This window comes from Rhinopithecus roxellana, chromosome 2, assembly GCF_007565055.1.
Source record: "Rhinopithecus roxellana isolate Shanxi Qingling chromosome 2, ASM756505v1, whole genome shotgun sequence".
Classification (NCBI taxonomy): Eukaryota; Metazoa; Chordata; class Mammalia; order Primates; family Cercopithecidae; genus Rhinopithecus; species Rhinopithecus roxellana.
This window is the reverse complement of record NC_044550.1, coordinates 85,026,375-85,046,857: the sequence shown is the minus strand read 5'-3', so window position 1 is coordinate 85,046,857 and position 20,483 is coordinate 85,026,375. Positions and strand designations below refer to the sequence as shown.

General features: G+C 39.5%; 1 protein-coding gene across 2 annotated transcripts in view; it reads left to right on the top strand.

Annotated features, from left to right (window-relative positions):
* Positions 1 to 20,483, top strand: part of NR3C2 (nuclear receptor subfamily 3 group C member 2) — a 363,388-nt gene that overhangs the window by 302,029 nt on the left and 40,876 nt on the right. For both annotated transcript variants that reach the window (XM_030920434.1, XM_010368448.2), the window contains exon 7: positions 18,561 to 18,691. In XM_030920434.1, the coding sequence (XP_030776294.1) occupies positions 18,561 to 18,691 (131 nt within the window). The remainder of the gene's footprint in view (positions 1 to 18,560; positions 18,692 to 20,483) is intronic.

Here is a 20,483-nt window from a genome sequence, read left to right as displayed (position 1 = left end):
GAACCATGATTTATTTCTTACAGTTATAGAGGCTGAGAAGCCTCAGATCAAGGGGCCTACATCTAGCAGGAACCTTCCTGCTGCATCATCTCATGGTAGAAGGCAGAAGGGCGAGAAAGAGAGAGAAAGAGAATGTGCATGAGCGCAAACGGTGCTGAAACTTGCTTTTATAACACATCCTCTCTCAAGATGACCCACTCCTACGAGAACATTAATCCATCCATGAGGGCGGCATGACCTAGTCACCAATTATTAGGCTCCACCTCTCAACACTGTTGCATTTGGGATTAAGTTTCTAACACATGTACTTTGGGGTACGTACTCAAATCATACCACTAATCATTTATCATCTTTCATAAGAATTATCCTTTAAGTGAGATGGCCGGGCACCGTGGCCCTGTAATCCCAAAACTTTTGGAGGCTGAGGTGGCCAGATCTCTTGAGCTTAGGAGTTCAAGAACAGCCTAGGGAACATGGCAAAACCCTGACTCTATAAAAAGTACAAAAATTAGCTAGGTGTGGTGGCATGTGTCTGTGGCCCGAGCTACTCAGGAGGCTGAGGTAGGAGGATCCACCTGAGCCCAGGGAAGTTGAGGCCACAGTGCGCTGAGATCACACCACTGCACTCCAGCCTGGGCAACAGAGCAAGACCCTGTCTCAAAAAAATAAAATAGGTGAGAGAGACATACCCAGTATATAAACCACACAAATAAGAAATAAAGTGTTCTTAGAAAAACTGGAACTTTGGTTCATATTTTAAATTATTTCTCCATATCTGTTTTTCTACCTTTCTGATTTCAAGGTGGTACTTAAGAGCTCAATTGTTGAAGATGTAAGGCCCAGTCCCTAATATTGTCGTTAATGAGCTCATGTTGTTGAGTGAGTGAGCCTTCATTTCCCTTCTGCAGAATGAGGGAATTAGCCCAGACCAGCAGTTTGTAAACGGTGTGTTCTCAGCACCCTTTTACACACTCAGATCATCAAGAATCCCAACAAGCTTTTCTTTATGTAAGTTATATCATCTATTGATATTTACCCAGATTAGAAATTCGAACAACTTTTCTAAAATATCGATTTATCAATTTGTTTTAAAAGAAACATAAAGCCATCACATATGATATAAATAACATGAAACATGAATATTTTTATGAAAAACAACTTTTTTCAAAAAAAAAAAGTGAGAAGAATGGCATTGTTTTGCCTGTTTGCAAATTCCTTTAATCTGGCATTCTCTCTTCTGCTTCTTACATTTAGTCTGTTGTGATGGGTTGTTTTGGGGGAGGTATATGAAAAAAATTTAGCTTCACCCAGATACATAGTTAGAAAAAAGAGGATCTAACAGACACCTTGAAAGGGTTTTGGGGACACCCTGGCGTCCTCAGACCACACTTTGAGAAATGCTGGACTAGATGACCTTTAAAACCCAACCCAGACTCTAATTCCACCTGGCTTTGGTGAAGCCTCACTGAAGATCTGAATCTGTTTCCTCATTCAAGAAAGACTTAATGTATATGCCAGATGCCGAAAAATCAAAGCTAGATAAAACATAGTCCCTGAAAGGGCTCATAGTCTAGTAGCAAAATACTTACGGAGCCTACCACATGCCATTTACTATACTTGACGCTTTTGTATGAATCATCTTATTTACAGACAATTATATTTTGAAGCAGATGTTATTGTCACTCTTTCATAAATGATGCAGAGAGAGATCCAATAAATTACTTAAGATCACATCACACTGAGAGATGGGCCTCAGGTCTGAGCCTAGGACTCCCCTCACAGCGTGTGCTGTTTTCGTTATACCGCATTTCTCCTGTGTCTCCTGAATAATAGAGATGGAAGTGTCTCACAGGTCCCCTCTACCTTCCTATGGTTACGATTATATAGTGCTACTGTACCAGTGAGATAACTTGTTCTCATAGCTTTGAGAATGTGTCGTTAGAATGTGTCCAAAAAAAAAAAAAAAAGAGGAGTAGTACAGTATTGTAAATGAATATCCTAATCACTTCCCCTAAAGTGAGATTAAATTCTCTTTATTTTTACTATTTAGCTAAAAGATGAACAATAACCAGCATTTCACCAGTCAGAAATAAATATTGAAACTATCTACACTGTGGTGGCTATCGTAAGGAATCAAAAGAAATGAAACATAGAACTTCCATCCTCTAGAATTCTAGAGTGTAGCTGGTGAGTTACTGGACAAGTAACAACTAAATGCATAAATAGTGGCCCAACAAGGTGAAGACAAGTGACAGGTGACAAGTGTTATGAATGGGCACTCCAGGAGTTTAAAAAGCAGGTGGCAGCTACTCAGGAGGCTGAGGCAGGAGAATCGCTTGAACTTGGGAGGCAGAGGTTGCAGTGAGCCGAGATTGTGCCATTGCACTCCAGCCTGGGGAACAAGAGCGAAAACTCCATCTCAAAAAAAAAGCAGGTGGTTCTTCTGGACTACAGTGGTCAAGGAAAGCTGCTGAACAAAACTGTGTAGCTGGAAAGGCCATGTTGTCCTCCAAGAGGGTTAGAATTGGATGGGTATTATGAAGCGGGTGGTACGATCCAAGTGTGAGATGCTGTACCTGAGCAGGAAAGGGGATGGGTCTCTGCAATCCAGAGTTGAAGCTGTCAAACCACAGGGCCAAAAGAACTGCGGCCTTCAGCTTCAGAGGGACAGAGCCATTTCTTCCCCCTCTCCTTTTGTTCCCTCACCATTTCTGCTTCCCTTCCTTTTCTCCATGACTGGTCCCCCATTCTTTCTCCTCATTTTTCTGTTTCTGCTTGACCCTTTCTCTTTCCTTTCCTTTTGCTCTATAGCCCTTCCTTATCTCATGTAGACTGAGTGGGATGGTGTCATTTTTATTGAATAAAAATGCTACCATCCCATTGTCTTACCTTTGAAATTAGGCATGTTAAGGCTTTTCCAGAGAGAGAACACAGACTGGACAAAGTTGTTGTTTTGTTTGTTTGTTTTTCAAACTTCAGTATGAACTTCTGTGCTCTTTTCTTCGAGATGGTTGCTCTAAATTGAAAACTTTGTTTTGCAGCTCCACCGGTCTTGGTCTTAAAATCATTGAAATTTAAAATCATTGAAATTTCATTTCCAGAAATTACTCAGAGGAATGATTTTTCTTTATTATTATTTTTTTCCCGATGACTTGTCCTAGTTTGTTTGTGCCACTGTTCGCAAAGTACCTGAGACTTAGTGATGTATAAACAATAGAAATTTATTTTCTTACAGTCCTAAATTTAGGCTGAGAAGTTCAAGCTGCAGGTGCCAGCAGGTTCAGCGTGTGGTGAGAGCTGCCATCTCCTTCCAAGATGGCACCTTGTTGCTGCTTCTACCAGAGGAAAAGAACACCATGTCCTCACGTGGCAGAAGGGATGGAAGGGCCAAATTCATCCCTCTCAACCCCTTTAATAAGGGCCCTAAGTCCATCCATGAGGGCTCTGCTCTCACTACTTGATCTCTTCCTACAGGAGGTGATTGTAGCGGGTGATTGAGAGGTGGAGCCTCCTACAGGCCTCACCTCTTACTAGCATATTGTTAATTAAGTGACAATATATGAATTTTGAGGGACACATTCAAACCATACCACTGCTGTTCCTTCTCCTTGTTACAGAAAACATTGCTGCCTAGTGGCTGCCCCTGCCCCCTTTTCTTCCCTCTCACATTCTGCCACCCTCCAGTTCTTTGTACAAAGCATCACAGTGAAGGAGGGCTTGGATTGCACTTGCCTCTCTCTCACAAGATTGCCAAGAGCCCAGTGCTTTACTCAAGAATCACAGGGAGGGTCGGATGTGGTGGCTCACGCTTGTAATCCCAGCACTTTGGGAAGCCGAGGAGGGTGGATCACCTGAGGTCAAGAGTTCGAGACCAGCCTGGCCAACATGGAGAAACCCCATCTCTACTAAAAAAAAAAAAAAAAAGAAAAATACAAAAATTCGCCGGGCATGGTGACGCACGCCTGTAATCCCAGCTACTTAAGAAGGCTGAGACAGGAGAATCGCTTGAACTCGGGAGGCACAGGTTACAGTGAGCTGAGATTGCGCCACTGCACTCCAGGCTGGGCGACATAGCGAGACTCTCTCTGGAAAAAAAAAAAAAAAAAAAAAAAAGAAAATCACAGGGAGCTAACAGTTTTAAGGTGTTGTCCTTAACTAACACTCACTGCTTCTAAACAATGAACATAAAAAACCAACAAATCATTTCTCATTAAAGAGAAACTGCACCGCTACTTAGTTCTGATTAGAGGAAGTTCACAGAATTTCGAGGTAGAGAAGATTAGAAAATGGCACTTTTACCCCTCATCTACCTTGAAAAGGAATTTCATACAAGTGGATTAAAAGGATAAGAAATATTTAGGCTATACATTGAATAATCAGTGTGTTCATGTCATTTTGTGTGCAGGTGTAGTGTGTGTTTCAGTGTTGATGTTGTATGGGAAATGAACGTCACTGGTGGTATAGTGGTCTGGTGGTGTTACACTTATTTCACCCAGTCATGAATGATGCCGTTGTTCATAATGTCCTGAACAAAATCTGCTTTGTGACAGATGTTCAGAATCAGTAATAAGAAAGGACACGTGGCTAATCTCTAATAAATTAATTGAGTTGGACATCACTCTTCAGGCAGATGATGTATCAGCTTTTAGATGATTCCAGTAGAAGAAACTACCTTTCCTACGGAACTGTGGCATCCAGAAATGTTTTCTAGGGTATACTTTGATTAATGCATTTAATCGTGTCTGTGATGACAGAGTCTCTGGAGCTTTAACTGTATTCTTCTTCCAAAGTAAGAAGAAAAGGTAGAAAGCAAGTGTGTTCACTTTATAGGATCACAGATTTCAAGATAGAAAAAGGAATTGGTGATCCTATAAAGTGAGCACACACCTTCTTTCCACCTTCCTTGTCCCCAACCCAACACATTCACACACTGCTAAAATCACATCTGCCCATGTGAGCCACTCTCTGCTGTGGCCTTGGAGGCACAATTGTGCACCTAGATTTTATCAGAGTAAATGTCCTTCTCTACACCATCCTGTGCCAGCTTCTGGTTACTGGAGTAATGTGACTTTTGCTTTAGGAAGAATATGACTCCATGAGTTGTTGGTTAATACATATCTTTTATTGTAGTAGGAAAAAGTAATCTCCTGTCACCCTTTACCCAAACAATAGTCTGGTAACGTTTCTAAATTAGCATTTAACTATTGAATTTCAAGAATGTGAACAAAGTTATCAAGTAAAGGAATCCTACCTTTTTACATCCCCGTTTTATAAGTGAGGAAACAGTAGTCGTTTATTGAAAGTAAGCAGTGTCTTTATGTTTATACCCAAAATGTCCCTGTATGAAGCAATAATAACTCACCAAAGGTTTTCTGTCTTCTGTATAATCATCTGAGATCTGCATACCATTAAATTTTCAGAAATTTGGTATTAAAATCTACAGCCTAGCTACAAATATGAGGCTTGATAGTGAAAAAAATACTTCACTAGAGAATTTTTTTTTTTTTTTTTTTGAGACAGGTTCTCACTCCTGTCATCTAGGCTGAAGTCCAGTGGCCCTATTGTGGTTCACCATGTCCTCAGCTTCCTGGGCTCAGGTGATCCTCTCATCTCAGCCTCCCAAGTAGCTGGGACTATAAGGACCCACATCCTACTAATTTTTACATTATTAGTAGAGACGGGATCCTACTATGTTGCCCAGGTGGATCTTGAACCCCTGGACTCCAGTGATCTGTCTGCCTCAGCCTCCCGAAGTGCTGGGATTACAGGCATGAGCCACTGCGCCTGGCATGGAGAATGTTGTTCTTCTGTTTTCTTTCCGTGGATGTAGCAACTCTGGCAATAAGTCTTAACATAGCATTTATTAAGTGATCATGAGTCTCCAAGCTTGCTCTTGGGTGTTTTAACCATAATACAGCAGTTAAGAGACCAGAATCTGGGAACAGACAGCCTGGATTCAAATCCTAGAATGCTGTTTTCAGTGAGGTTTGACTGCCTTTCCAAAAAATTTCTTGGAATAAGCAAATCATAGTCTAGTTGACACTTACAGCTTGTTCTTCTATCAAAGCCATATATAAACTGTCTCAGCAAAACCTAGAATTTAAAAATTTAGTTTACTAAATCTTAAAACATCCAATGATACTAGAATGGCCTCTGGTAGTAGGCTCTTCTAGTAAGAATTCAGTGCTAGGCGTATTCATGGATTTCCCTGTACCAAGGCCCCTAGTATCTTTATAGATAATATCCAGTAAACTATGTTCCTTTTTAATCTCCTACAGTTTGCTCTTTGTCTTTCTTACTTTAGTGTGTGGTGTCTAGATACATATCTCAGAGACAGATGTGCCTCGCATGATACAATAAGCAGTCCTGAAAAGTTGCTTAGAAATCACTTTTTTAAGTGAATTGTATTGGTACTGGCCTTCCTGGGGAAATTCACAGTTCAGAGAATACTAAGATTAAACCTTTGGTCAAGCAAAACATTTTTGTAATGTGATTTATCACAGATACCCCCAATTTTAACTTTCTCTGAAATCTGAATTTTACAGTGGATTATGGCTACACGTTTTCTTTCCTGCACTAAAGACATATATCCTTGTACCCTGAAGAAACTGCTGACTATATAAGTTATTTTAAAATCTACTGTATAAAGGAATATTTTTAAAAATACTATACATAGGATGTATGGTTTAAAAATTTTTTTTTCCACACTTTTGGTACCACCAGAGGTAAATTACAGTTGCCATATAACAAGGCCCATTCTACATTTTTAGGTTATCACGTGTTATTCTGATCTGTGTAACATGCATTAAAGTCAGTGGATATTGTGATGTTGAAGTCCAAGGAGAGTTGTATGAAAGCATATCTCTTCTGGAACATCAACTAAGGTGATAAAATACTGAATTAGCTTTTAACTATTACTAGAATTGATCATGCAAAATTAAGAGAGAATGGATGAATGTTGTGGACACCAATGGGACATTAGTCTGTCTAACACGTTAGTCCAGTAACGTGTTAGAGATGCAGACCACAATGGCATTCTCGGGTGATTTCTGCACCTCATGACTGAGTTCTACCCTGGTTACAAATAAACTCTGCAAGTACTATAAAAATGAACAGGTGTCAGAACTGCAGCTAGTAAAATGGTCCTTCACAGATATATCTTGTCCGTTAAGGAAAAATTAATAAGACTATAAAAAAATTAAAAACAGTAAACTGGAATAATTTGAATGTTCAAATTGGGGTCATTTTTATTCTAATTGAGGTTTGGAAGAAAAAATCTGTTTTTCTGCATGCTGTTTTTTTAGGAATATAATAAGCCCGAGACATGGACCATCTGTTATACTGACCATGTAACAAGATGTTAGATTTATTCAGACAGGATGCAGTTTGCGGTATCAGATGTAAGGTCTGTTCTTTCAGGTTGGCTGTGATTACGTGTGTGCACCACACCAGTCAAGTTATTTATTTCTCTGTTGCAAGATTGACACTATTGCTGCCTACTTCTAGAGGCACGCACACACATTCCTAGAGGCAGTTTACTGAAGTAATGAATAGTATGTTAACAAACATGTTTATTGAGAGGCCTCCTCTTGAGATTCCAGAGACTTCAACCCTGATTGAACACAACAAAACAACCTTTGTTTTGTTTATATCTACAAAGAAAAGAACAGCTGAAAGTCTATGAAATATGTTGATTTACCTGTTCCTGTTTGTTGCCAGATATTTTTTTATCACTCACATAATTGTTGACCAATGCACCATACAAAAATCAGTCATAGAAAGATATGTACCCCACTATCCAGAAGAGTACACAGACCTTCAGAATGACCAGAGCTATGTAGAGCTTAATCCAGGGGCTAATGTGAAATATTTCAAAGGCTGCTTTTTGTAGTTCCTTCTTAAATAAAGTGATGTCTTACACACCTAAAAGGTGTTTAGTTGACAAGGTACAGTTCAGTGCCATATTACTAAAGGATCTTACGTTTAAAAATGTCATTGTACTTTTCATAGGTTCCCATAGGTGGAAGAGTTGGGAACCTCTTGTGCTTTGGCATTTATAAAATCAGCTGATGTGAAAGGATTACATTTATTAAATGTGAGTTTGTGGAAACAGAAAGGAGTGATAAAGGTAGTTCTATTTTCTTTCCCCTTTAGAGTACCAAAACTATATCAAAAAGGTCTTTGAGGAACTATTTCTGAGTGACTTTTTGAAATCGTTCGTAGTTTATTAAAGAATTCTTACCCCGCATGCTTTCCAAAAGCATTTAGTGTAGCTTGCAGTAAAAGCACAGATACAGTAAAACTAAAAACCATTCAAGACACGAAAAGGCAAAAAGCAAGTACCTAAAACAGAGAGTAAGACAGATATTTTGTATATTATAAAAGACGAAAGAATGAATCACCTGAATGCGAACAGAAGTTGCATTATTAAACACAAATATTAGTTTCTTAATCAATCTCAAATAAAGTATAGCCTGGGTGCGGTGGCTCACACCTGTAATCTCAGCACTTTGGGAGACTAAGTGGGAGGCAGATCACCTGAGGTCAGGAGTTTGAGACCAGCCTGGCCAACATGGGGAAACCCCATCTCTACTAAAAGTACAAAAATTAGCCAGGCACGGTGGCACAGGCCTGTCTGTAATCCCAGCTACTTGGGAGGCTGAGGTGGGAGAATCGCTTGAACCAGGGAAGTGAAGGTTGCAGTGAGCCGAGATCGTGCCACTGCACTCTAGCCTGGGTGACACAGTGAGACTCCATCATAAATGGATTATGGGTTGTAGAGATTCTTGTTTTTCTAATTTTCAAAACATTTTAGTTGTGATTAAAAAATACATATAACAAAATTTGCCTTCTAACCCTTTTTATGTTTACAGTTCAGTAGTGGTATTATATTGACGTGCAACCAGTCTCCATAACTTTTTCATCTCGCAAAACTAAAACTGTACTCACTAAACTAATTCTGCTTTCCCACTTCCCCCCAGCCCCTGGTAACCACCGTTTTACTCACTGTTTCTATGAGTATGACTACTTTAGATAGCTCATATAAGTGAAATCATGCAGTATTTGTCTTTCTCTGACAGACGTATTTCATTGAGCATAGTAGGAAGGTTCATCCATGGTGTAGCATATGTCAGAATTTCCTTTTTTGAGACTCAATATCCCATTGTATACATGGTCCTCATGTGTATCCATTTATCTGTCAGTGAACACTTGGGTTGCTTCTATCTTTTGCCTATTGTGAATAGTGCTGCTGTGAACAACAAATAACCCCTCAATGGCCTGCTTTCACTTCCGGCAGATTCATTAAGTAGAAGTTAGCATTAAGAAAGAAGCTTTTTCTGGGCCTCCAGTTCAAGGCCCATGTATCACGTGAGTCTTAATAAGAATGATCAGTAACAAAACATGGAAGTCATCTTCAGAATCCATCTTGCAAAGATGCAGAGTTTTTCTGCAAAGGGCTATTTCTTGGCAAAGTTCAATGGAGGCATAATGTTAAATAATGTTTGCAAAATGCACTGCTTTACAGGCCTGCCTGTGTGACTTCCTAGTGGTCTAGCCAAATTTCAGGGGTAACACCTTGGAAGACCATTAAGGAGTTGCGTGGTAAGCATGCCCCTGAAACTAGCCAACTCAAAGGTGAACTCAACTGAGCCCTTGACAAGATCAAGGCAACCTCAGAATAGAGGTTGCTGATGAGAACCTGGAATGAGAACCTGGAATGGATGGGAAGTTTAAACCATCCTACAGATTTAGACACTGGAAGTGGAAGAGCCTCGCTTGTCTTCTCACTGTGGTGGATGGCCACCACATGAAGTGTCCATGAAGGTGTTTAAACTCATACTTAGAGCTCCCGAGTTCTGCAGACGTTCATAGCCTGGAATGCTTTGTAGTTTGGGCTTATCAGATATCTACTTCTGTCAAAGTACAACATGACTATGATGCTACGATTACATTTAATTTGGAGAAATAATTTCTCAAATCAACTACTTCCAGAAGGACTTCCAGATACCCTAATGGTAAGCCAGTACCTAAAAAACAAGAGTGTTCCTTCTGACAGCCATTGGCTGATAGGTTCAATGGACTCGTCTTATAATGTGAAATAGGGCGACATGGTTGACATAATGATGGTAAGATAGCATGGGTGGGTCCTGTAGATAAAAGAGTTGTTCAGATTGTTTAGGTGCTCAGTTAAAAGCAGGCAGCCAGCACCCAAGTCATTTAAATTTTGAAAGCCCTACCCACACTCTGATTTTAATGGACCTTTTCTAATTGCCACTATTCTTACGTGAATTAAACCCCATTTCTAACCCCAAATTCTCTCCAAAGCAAGAAAAAAATACTGTCTAACTCCCATTATTCACTTTAGTCCCAAGTGAATCAGATTTGGAGAAGTTAGATAATTTTAACTTAATATTTTAAAACTATTTCCAAATGATCATATTATTTTAGTTTAGTACAATAGATGTTCTAAGACCAGATGAAGTTATAGCTACAAATAAAATTGGCTTCTTCATTTGAGAAAATTTCAAGTTTACAAAACTATTGAAGTATTTTTTAAAAAATATTTTAGAACTATTGTCATAGATTTTAACCCAACCTCTAGAGTGCGTCTCTAGAACCACTTTGGCGGCTGTGTTTATCCAAAAGTAAAGTTTTTATTCTGTTGCTACAAATAAGAAGATATTTAGAAATGACTGACATGTGCAAGTATATTAGTACTCACGGTTCTTAAGTAGAGACTAGCAGCCGTCAGTTACTCAGGTCTGATGTTCATTATATGACTGTTTTCTATGGCAGTAATCTGTTACCACATTTGTATTAGTTCACTGTTCAAGGGTGACTTTTGGTCATGCATTTACTTTTGTTTTACAGAAACATTATACGAGTTTGCTCCTCTTTCCCAAAGTAGTCAGTATATTTTTACATTCTATTCAAAATGAGGTAAAATTATGACATGAATAAAAGCATGAAGCAAAGAGTATATTCTGTGACGTGATACTGCAAAATTAATACCAATATTATGCCAAAAGATTGTCCTTGTTTCAACTTCTTTGGATGTACTTTTCTATACATTTAATTTAATTGTGCAAAAAAATGCACAATCGCACAAAAAAAATTGTGCAAAAATGATGTGATATAAAATGCATTTTCAAGATGGCCTATTTTCTTGAAATTTCAAGCTATATTGAGTGCTCCGTATTTAGAGAATTCGATTTCATGCAGTGGAAACAGCAATGGAATTTGATAACCCAAAATGTTACCACATAATGGGTAGCAAAGAATAAACAAATGAGTGACTGTAATAACAAAACATTGCAGGTACTGAATAGAGGGAAAAAAGAGCCAAAAATGATTACTCAGGCTGGCACACAGAGAAAGGAAAGTACATGAGTTTTGAAGTAAAAAACCTGGGTTTGGATCCTGGCTTCACACGTACCTAAAATTCCTTATCATGAACATGAGAATAATTCCTCACAGGGCATTGTGAGATTTAGCAAGAAGAAATTTAGCTCTGGTATGTGACAGGTAATCCATAAATGATAGCTATGGCGACTGTAGAGGTTATTTAGTTAATACCTCACAAAGAGTTAAAAAGAGATGCTGTTCATACTGAAGTGGCAAAAAATGCTTTCTTTAGGTGTGTTGTCACACATTAGTGTTCTAATCTGTTTTCAAGTGGAATCTGAAGTCTCTCTTTAACCTTTAATCTGTGTGTGGATGTTTTGTTAACACATCTGATAACAGAAATGCTCTGACATGGAGGTGTTTCGTCCTCATGTTCTACTCTAGGCAAGTTATTTCTGCCTTCTGAAAATCTATATTATCTCTGGTTTTTCCCTAGATTTGCCATCTTCTATATAGAAATAAGTTTAAAATAATAACATAATATTGTATTCCTGAAAACTCATTTTAAGACCTTGACTCCTTGGTTTGTTTCAACCAAATGATCATTGGTCTCTTAAGAAGCATTGTATTCTCTCCATGATTTCCAAATAAAGCTAACATGTGTGAAGTATAATTTAAGAGCTTCCATATAATTAGTTCATACATCCCTGCAAGATTGGAATTATTATTAGTATTCCAATTTTATACGTGATAAGCCTGAGATCTCAGATGCTACATGATTACCAGATCACAAAGCCAGCATGCTGAAAAGCTGATGAGCTGTGCCCCTCTAGGACCTGCTGGGGCAAAGCTAGGGATGCCCCGTTAAGGAATCAAATGCATATAAGCACACGTTTCAAACCGCACAGTATGAAATGCATGTTGTGTTATGCTCCACAGACATCCTGATTTTCCAATTTGCTTTACCCGCGTCACAATCTAAATCAGTCTCTCTCTCTCAAAAATTTTGTAGAACTTCATAAATGCAATATCTGATTTTGTGGCCACTTGATAATCGTATATAAATTGCTAGTATTACTTTTCCTTCATCATCATCATCATATGCAAATCTGTATGTTTTCATAGCCTTTAACTGTTCTCTGTTCTCTTTTCCTTTCCTTCTGTCATTCATTCATGAGAAATACTTAGCAAAGACTGACACATAGCACTTGTTTATCATATTCTTTTTGACACTTACAAAAGTTAGACATGGATCCTTTCTTTAAGAAGTTTGCAGTTACCAATCAAAATGATGGAACTAAACTGAGCTTTTAATTTTTTTAAATTTTTTTGGCTCTAAACACATAGAAATTCTGCATTAAAAAAAAAGTCTTAAATATATAGCCAAGCTCAAAAGAAATGTTTTTAAAAGGTGCAAAACTAGGAAATTCATAGGGTGCTTTAAAGCAAAACTAATGCCACAGATGGTCCACTGACTACTGAATGCAGATATGTGCTTGAGGATGGGTATTAGAACACAAACAGGGAAAGGTGACAGGAAGCCAGACTCCAACAAGGCCAGCGCCTGAAATAGAGCCCCCTGCATAAATCTAGGGCTTGGCAAAGATTTTGCTGTCTACTAACAAGGACAATAAAACTAAACCAACCAGCCAGCATGGCAAGGAAGCTGAAAGAAATAAGAAACAGAAACCTGCACCACATAAAGTGTGGAGTCTAAATTTAAATTACGTGAGTCTTGCAAAAAGTGTTTAAGCTGAGAAATTAGCATAAAAACTGCTCCAGAACAAGTAAAATGCTTATACCCATGACAGCCGCAAATGCTAAAACTCTGTAGAGTCCCATCCACAAGCCAGAACCCATGGGATTCACCTAGAAGACAATACATGCCAAAATAATACTTGTTAGATATGCATATTAGCACCCCCCAAATATGAATAAAACATCTGAAAGAAACTATAAAATAAACATGTTTAAATATCTAGATATGTAAAGGAGAAATACCTATGGAAAAGAACAGAAATGTTTGAGAGAGAATTGAATAGAGCATTTCTCAGCTTCTCAACATGAAAAATACTGCCACTAAAATTAAAACACTGTATTAAACAGTAGATTATATGGAAAATAGATCTGAAAAAATCACCTAGGAATGCAGTACAGAGAGATAAAAAGCAAGAAAATATGAAAGAGAGGCTAATGTGGAAGACATGAGGAGAAGGTCCAACATACTGCTAACTGGAGTTTAAAAACAAAAAATAACAGGAACAGGATGGGGTGATGTTTGAAGGGACAATGACTAAAAACATTTTAGAACTGAAGGAATACTTACATATGCAAGTTGAATAAGGACACTGAGTCCTGAACAGGAGAAATAAAAATCGGTCTGCACCTCGGTACATCATCATGAAACTGCAGACATCATATAAATAGAGAAAAATTTTTAAAGCTACCAAAGAGAAAACTGCAGGCCACCTTCAGGAGAACGACAATTAGACTAACAGGAAATTTCCCAAAAGCAACAATTAAGGCCCAGGTGTAGTTGAATACTATCTGCAAAGTACTGAGGTAAATCACCTGTCGAGCTAGAAATCCATAGCTTTTTAAACTATCATCCAGGAATGAAGGTAAAATAAAGACATTTTCAGACAAATTGAGGCTAAAGACATGAGACATGAACTTTTGTTTTGTTTTGTTTTGGAACGGAGTCTCGCTCTGTCACCCAGGCTAGGGTGCAATGGCCGACTTTGGCTCACTATCACCTCTGCCTCCCAGTTCAAGTGATTCTTCCACCTCACCCTCCTGACTAGCTAGGATTACAGGCACCTGCCATCATGCCCAGCTAATTTTTGTATTTTTGTAGAGATGGGGTTTCACCATGTTGGCCAGGCTAGTCTTGAACACCTGACCTCAGGTAATATGCCTACCTCAGCCTCCCAAAGTGCTAGGATTACAAGCATGAACCACTGCACCCAACCCCTGAACATTTATCAACTAATCACTGCTGAAAGAATTACTAAAATACATTCTTCAATAAGTAAGAAATTGAACTCAGGAGTAAAGTGCAAGAAGTGAGGGTGTTCGAAGAAACACTGGGGAAATCTAAGCAGACCTGGAGTGTGTGTGTATGAGAGAAACTAGATTTAACAGTGATGACTTAAGGTGTAAAAACAGCATGTATAGCTTCTAAATCCTGTAGAACCATAGCGGAGGGGGGCTGTTGGGGGAACCCATCCCTAATATTTCAACGTAGGTTCTTTCTATTTTCCATAAGTGTCGGCTAGCTGAGAAATAAAGAGAGACAGTATAAAGAGAGGAATTTTACAGCTGGGCCACCGGGGGTGACATCACATATCAGTAGGACCATGATGCCCACCTGAGCCTCAAAACCAGCAAGTTTTATTAAGGGTTTCAAAGGGGGAGGGGGTGTAAGAACAGGGAGTAGGTACAAAGATCACATGCTTCAAAGGGCAAAAAGCAGAACTACTAATAAGGGTGTAACAAAGATCACATGCTTCTGAGGGAACAGGACAAAGGGCAAAAGCAGAACCACTGATAAGGGTCCAACAAAGATCACAAGGCAAAGGGCAAAAGCAGAACTACTGATAAGGGTCTGTGTTCAGTGGTGCATGTATTGTCTTGATAATTTTTTTTTTTTTTTTTTTTTTTTTTTTTGAGACAGAGTCTCACTCTGTCGCCCAGGCTGGAGTGCAGTGGCCAGATCTCAGCTCACTGCAAGCTCCACCTCCCGGGTTTACCCCATTCTCCTGCCTCAGCCTCCCGAGTAACTGGGACTACAGGCACCCGCCACCTTGCCCAGCTAGTTTTTTGTATTTTTTAGTAGAGACGGGGTTTCACCATTTTAGCCAGGAGGGTCTCAATCTCCTGACCTCGTGATCCGCCCATCTCGGGCTCCCAAAGTGCTGGGATTACAGGCTTGGGTCACTGCGCCCAGCCAGATAAATATTTTAAACAACAGAAAACAGGGTTCGAGAGCAGAGAACCCATCTGACCACAAATTTACCAGGGTGGAGTTTTTCCCCACCCTAGTAAGCCTGAGGGTACTGCAGGTAACCAGGGCGTATCTCAGTCATTATCTCAACTGCATAAGACATACATTCCCAGAGCGGCCGTTTATAGACCTACCCCAGGAACACATTCCTTTCCCAGGGTATTAATATTCCTTGCTAGGAAAAGAATTTAGCGGTATCTTCCCTACTTGCACGTCTGTTTATAGGCTCTCTGCAAGAAGAAAAATGTGGCTCTTTTTGCCTGACCCCGCAGGCAGTCAGACCTTATGGTTGTCTTCCCTTGTTCCGTAAAAATCACTGTTATTCTGTTCTTTTTCAAGGTGCACTGATTTCATATTGTTCAAACACACATGTTTTGCAATCAATTTGTACAGTTAACATAATTATCACAGTGGTCCTGAGGTGACATACATCCTAAGCTTACGAAGATAACAGAATTAAGAGATTAAAGACAGGCATAAGACATTATAAAAGTATTATTTGGGAACTGATAAATGTCCATATTAAAATGAAATCTTCACAATTTATGTTCCTCTGCTGCGGCTCCAGCTGGTCCCTCCATTCGGGATCCCTGACTTCCCACAACAGGAGGCTAAAAATCTAGATCAATCCAATGAAAGGAAGAGAAAGAGAAAGAAGGGAAAGAGGAAGGAAAGTAAGTTAAAATGGTAGAGAACATCCAAACTTGTCAGTAATCATGATAAATAAAATCAGATTAAACTGAGTTATTAAAATACAGAGACTCTCAGATTCCTGAATCCAGCCTTTTATGTTTAGAAGATATATGTGAAATATAATTACATGGGAAGTTTGAAACTAAGGGATCAAAAGAAAGGTGGACAGCACACCTGACAATTTCTAAACAGACCAAGAAAAAGAGGCAGAGAGTGAGAAAAACAATGTGAAGATCAGACAACATTTTTAAGGCACAAAATTATTAGGAATAAAAATGGTGTTACTCAGTGCGAGAAGGAAAAAAATGGGTAAATGTGGTAAAGATATGAAGAGTCAAATCACCACAGAAGATACCCAAATGATGAGTAAATGCTGAATCTACTGGTGATAATGGAAATGGAAATAAAAGTAACCATGTGCTATCCATCCAACCTCCCATCAAATGGAAAAAAAATGAAATTGGATAATGGCAAGCATTGGTGGGGATGTGGAGTAAGGGCATGCTCATGCTCTGCTGGTTGGAATGAAAGCAAGAGACATGCGCAAATCTATGACTCAGAAGTTCTGTTTTCATTCTGTATCCTATAGAAATGACAAGGATATTCCTTGGGCATCATTTGTGATAGTAATAAAGAGCAAACAACCCAAGTGTCCATCAGTAGTGCAATGGATAAGTAAAATGCAATACATTCAAACAAATGAAGCTCAAAGCAGTTAAAATGAATTAACTTAGTTACCTGTATCAAAATAGATACATCTCAAAGTTATTGTTGAATAAAAATAAGTTGCAGAAAGATGTGCATATCTAATTCCAAATTTACATAAAACAAAGTACTGTATGCTGTTTTTGTAGATACACACATGTGTAGTGAAATACACACATCTGAGAGGAAATGATAATCACCCAGACTGGGTGGTTCCCTTCTTGAAAGAGGAAGAGATGGACAGGATCGGGGAAGAAGGCAGAGTGAGCCTTAACTCTGCCATGTTTAATTTTTAAAAATCTGATGCACATATGGCAAAAATAGTAGCATTTGTTTACACTATTAATTCTGGATGGTAGATTCGGAAGCTCCTGCTGTTAGCATATGTGTGTGTTTAAAATATTTCCTTAATTTAAAATGGCTTCTAGCTTATTAGGGGAGAAGAAAGATATATAATAATGCAGAGAACATGTGCTGTGTTTCATTATGGGTTCCTTATAATTGGCATTCAGAGTTGAGATGCAAGAGATTTCTGCCAATTGAGGGGAGCCCCAGAATCCATCCTGGAAGAGAGATCCCCACATTGCTTTCCAGCAGACGCTGCCTGCTTTCAGTCACCCTTTAACAGATCCACCATTCAGACCTCGTTTTCTGTTTCTTTGGCCTTTGTCAAGTCCTTTCCCATTTTTCACCAATAGCGTCTCTTTCACTTTTTATGGTCTGGTCGCCATGAACCAGTAGTTACCCAGGGCCTTACAAAAGGTTTATTACTTTGAGGGAAAACATCTAAAAAAAAAAATAGTGATGCCTTGCTTACTTCTTAATCAAAGAGAAAATAATGACTTCTGTTTTTAGATAACATGGATTTTTATGGAAGCATTTAGACAGTGGTGTGAGGGTATTGTTTGGCTGTGTGTGTGGAAGTATTTGTATATGTTGTGCCAAACTCCCTTGTCATTTTTTCTCTTTATCAGAGAGATTCTATTTGGTGTTCTCACCTTTTAAAGTATTTTTTAATTTCCCTTTTAAAATATGTTGATGACGTCAGGAGATCGAGACCATCCTGGCTAATACGGTGAAACCCTGTCTCTACTTAAAAATACAAAAAAAAACTAGCCGGGCGACGAGGCGGGTGCCTGTAGTCCCAGCTACTCGGAAGGCTGAGGCAGGAGAATGGCGTAAACCCAGGAGGCGGAGCTTGCAGTGAGCTGAGATCCAGCCACTGCACTCCCGCCTGGGTGGCAGAGCAAGACTCTGTCTCAAAAAAAAAAAAAAAAAAAAATATGTTGATGTAAATAGTTAATAACATGTTCCATGACCTCTGTAAGGAAGGCCCATGGAGAAATAAGATTGGTCATCCCCGTCCTGTGTTCATAGCATCTAGCCCAGTCCTTTCCTATAAGTGCTGAATATCTGTGGCTGAAAAGGAACAAGAGTCTGTGGGCTTTGCCCCAGATCACAGCAGCTTCTCTGCTTTGTGGATGGTCTCACTATAACACACTAAAATCCTAATCAGTCAGTATTACTCTTGACATAAAATGAAATCATGGCATACTTTGAAAGGGTTGGTTTCAGTGCTCCTGACACATTCTCACAGGGTACAAGTAAACGGCCCCGCAGTATTGGTCTAGAAGCAATTTACCAATCACTATGAAAAGCGTCTAACTTGTCTTTAAAATACACATCTGCTCCATGCTGAAGCCAAAAGGAGAATTCTGAGTCAGATCTCTTATTAAGCTGCCTCAGGCTGCCAGTCTGGGTTTGATAATGAATCTTGCATTCTCAGACATTTTCTTCTTTTCCTTTGCAGAGAGAAGATGCATCAGTCTGCCATGTATGAACTATGCCAGGGGATGCACCAAATCAGCCTTCAGTTCGTTCGGCTGCAGCTCACTTTTGAAGAATACACCATCATGAAAGTTTTGCTGCTACTAAGCACAAGTAAATTGATGCCCATCCTGGCACTGTTTCTGTATTACCAGATCATCTTCCCCATAGGGTTGTAGCCTATATTTATTGTATTCAGGTAGTTGGTACCAAAAACAAAAACAAAGCAAACAGAAACATTGAAGAAATTGGAGGAAGCCTTTGACCTTTGATGAACTAAGTTACTTGCAAACTATGAAGCTTTGGTCATATGAAAGAGCATATCCCAACATTCCTTCATCCATCCAGCCACTCAATGTTTATAAAGTGTCTTTATGTGTACAGTAGGATTGGGCAATTCAGGAAACACAAGGGTTAATGAAGCACAGTCTTTATCCTCATGGAGTTTATACTCAAAGAAAAGTTTAAGGTTTTTTTTTTTTTTTTTTTTTGAGATGGAGTCTTGCTCTGTTGCCCAGGCCAGAGTGCAGTGGTATGATCTTGGCTCACTGCAGCCTCCACCTCCCAGGTTCAAGCAATTCTCCTGTCTTGGCCTCCCAAGTAGCTGGGATTACAGGCATGTGCCACCATGCCCGGCTAATTTTTGTATTTTTAGTAGAGATGGGCTTTCGACATGTTGGCCAGCGTGGTCTCAAACTCCTGACCTCTGGTGATCCACTAGCCTCAGTGTCCCAAAGTGCTGAGATTATAGGCGTGAGCCACCACGCCTGGCCAAAGATATCTTTAATACATTGGAAAGTAATTATTTACTATGATAGAGGTAAGGAATGTAATGGTGGTTCAAAGAAGGGAAGAGCACATTCAGTTCTGGGGATCTGGGGAGGGACACGTGATACAGCTGGATCTTGGAGGGTTTTGCAAGGGCCGTAGGTTGGATAGAAGGTGTGAGATGGCATTGCCGTGAACATCAGTAGGAATGAGTGTGGACCTGTGGGGAAGTCTATATAGGCAGTAACACTTAGCGGGGAGGGGTTGTTTTGCCTTCCAATTCTTTATTTTATTTATGTATTCATTTATTTTTTAAAGGTGCATCAAGTTATATTGGGTGGAGGAGTCATGGGGAATAAGATTGGGGAATAAGATTGGGGTGTTGATTAGACCAAAATATTCAATGTCCATTGAAGAAATCTGAACGTCATTAGGTGGGCAGAAGAGGGCAATGCTGAAGGCTTTTGAGCAGTGGGATGACAGGATCAAAGCCGTATTATATGGCTTGATAAGGGTCTCTCTGGTGGAATAGATTCAAGAGGAGAGAGACAGGATGGGAGAGAGGCAGAGACAGAGAACTTAGCCCAATTGGAAGCACAGAGACCTGCTGGGAGCCTGTGGAAGTAATGGGGAGCATTACCATGACTGGTAGTATGATGGACAGGAGGAAGTGGAGTCCAGAAACATTGTTGAGTTGGCCTTGGCAGCTGCCTAGGAAGGGAAATAAAAGTGCTGTGGGTCAGAGTGACACAGATTTTGAGCACAGAGAAATGACTAGCCACAGTAGTGATGCCATTAATAGGAATATGTTAACATTAGGACTTGGAGTAGATTGTGTGAAGTGTAAAATGAGTTCTGGTTTGGATAGGTTAATTTTTTGATACCAACTCTGTGTCCTGACAGAAACAGCCAAACGATGGGGAGAACTGGGGACTGGGGCTATGAAGACAGGTTTGAGCATGGAGATATAAATTTGAAATTATCCTTATAGAAAATTGTAGTGTAATTCCAACGATGAGTGGGGTTACCATCATCCAGAGAGAGCCAGTGGAGCTGTGTTACAGGAGGGTAGCAGAGGCTGCAGGACAGAGACAGAACTGTCAGAGAGGTACAGAAACTGGGAGAGTATATGGTATTG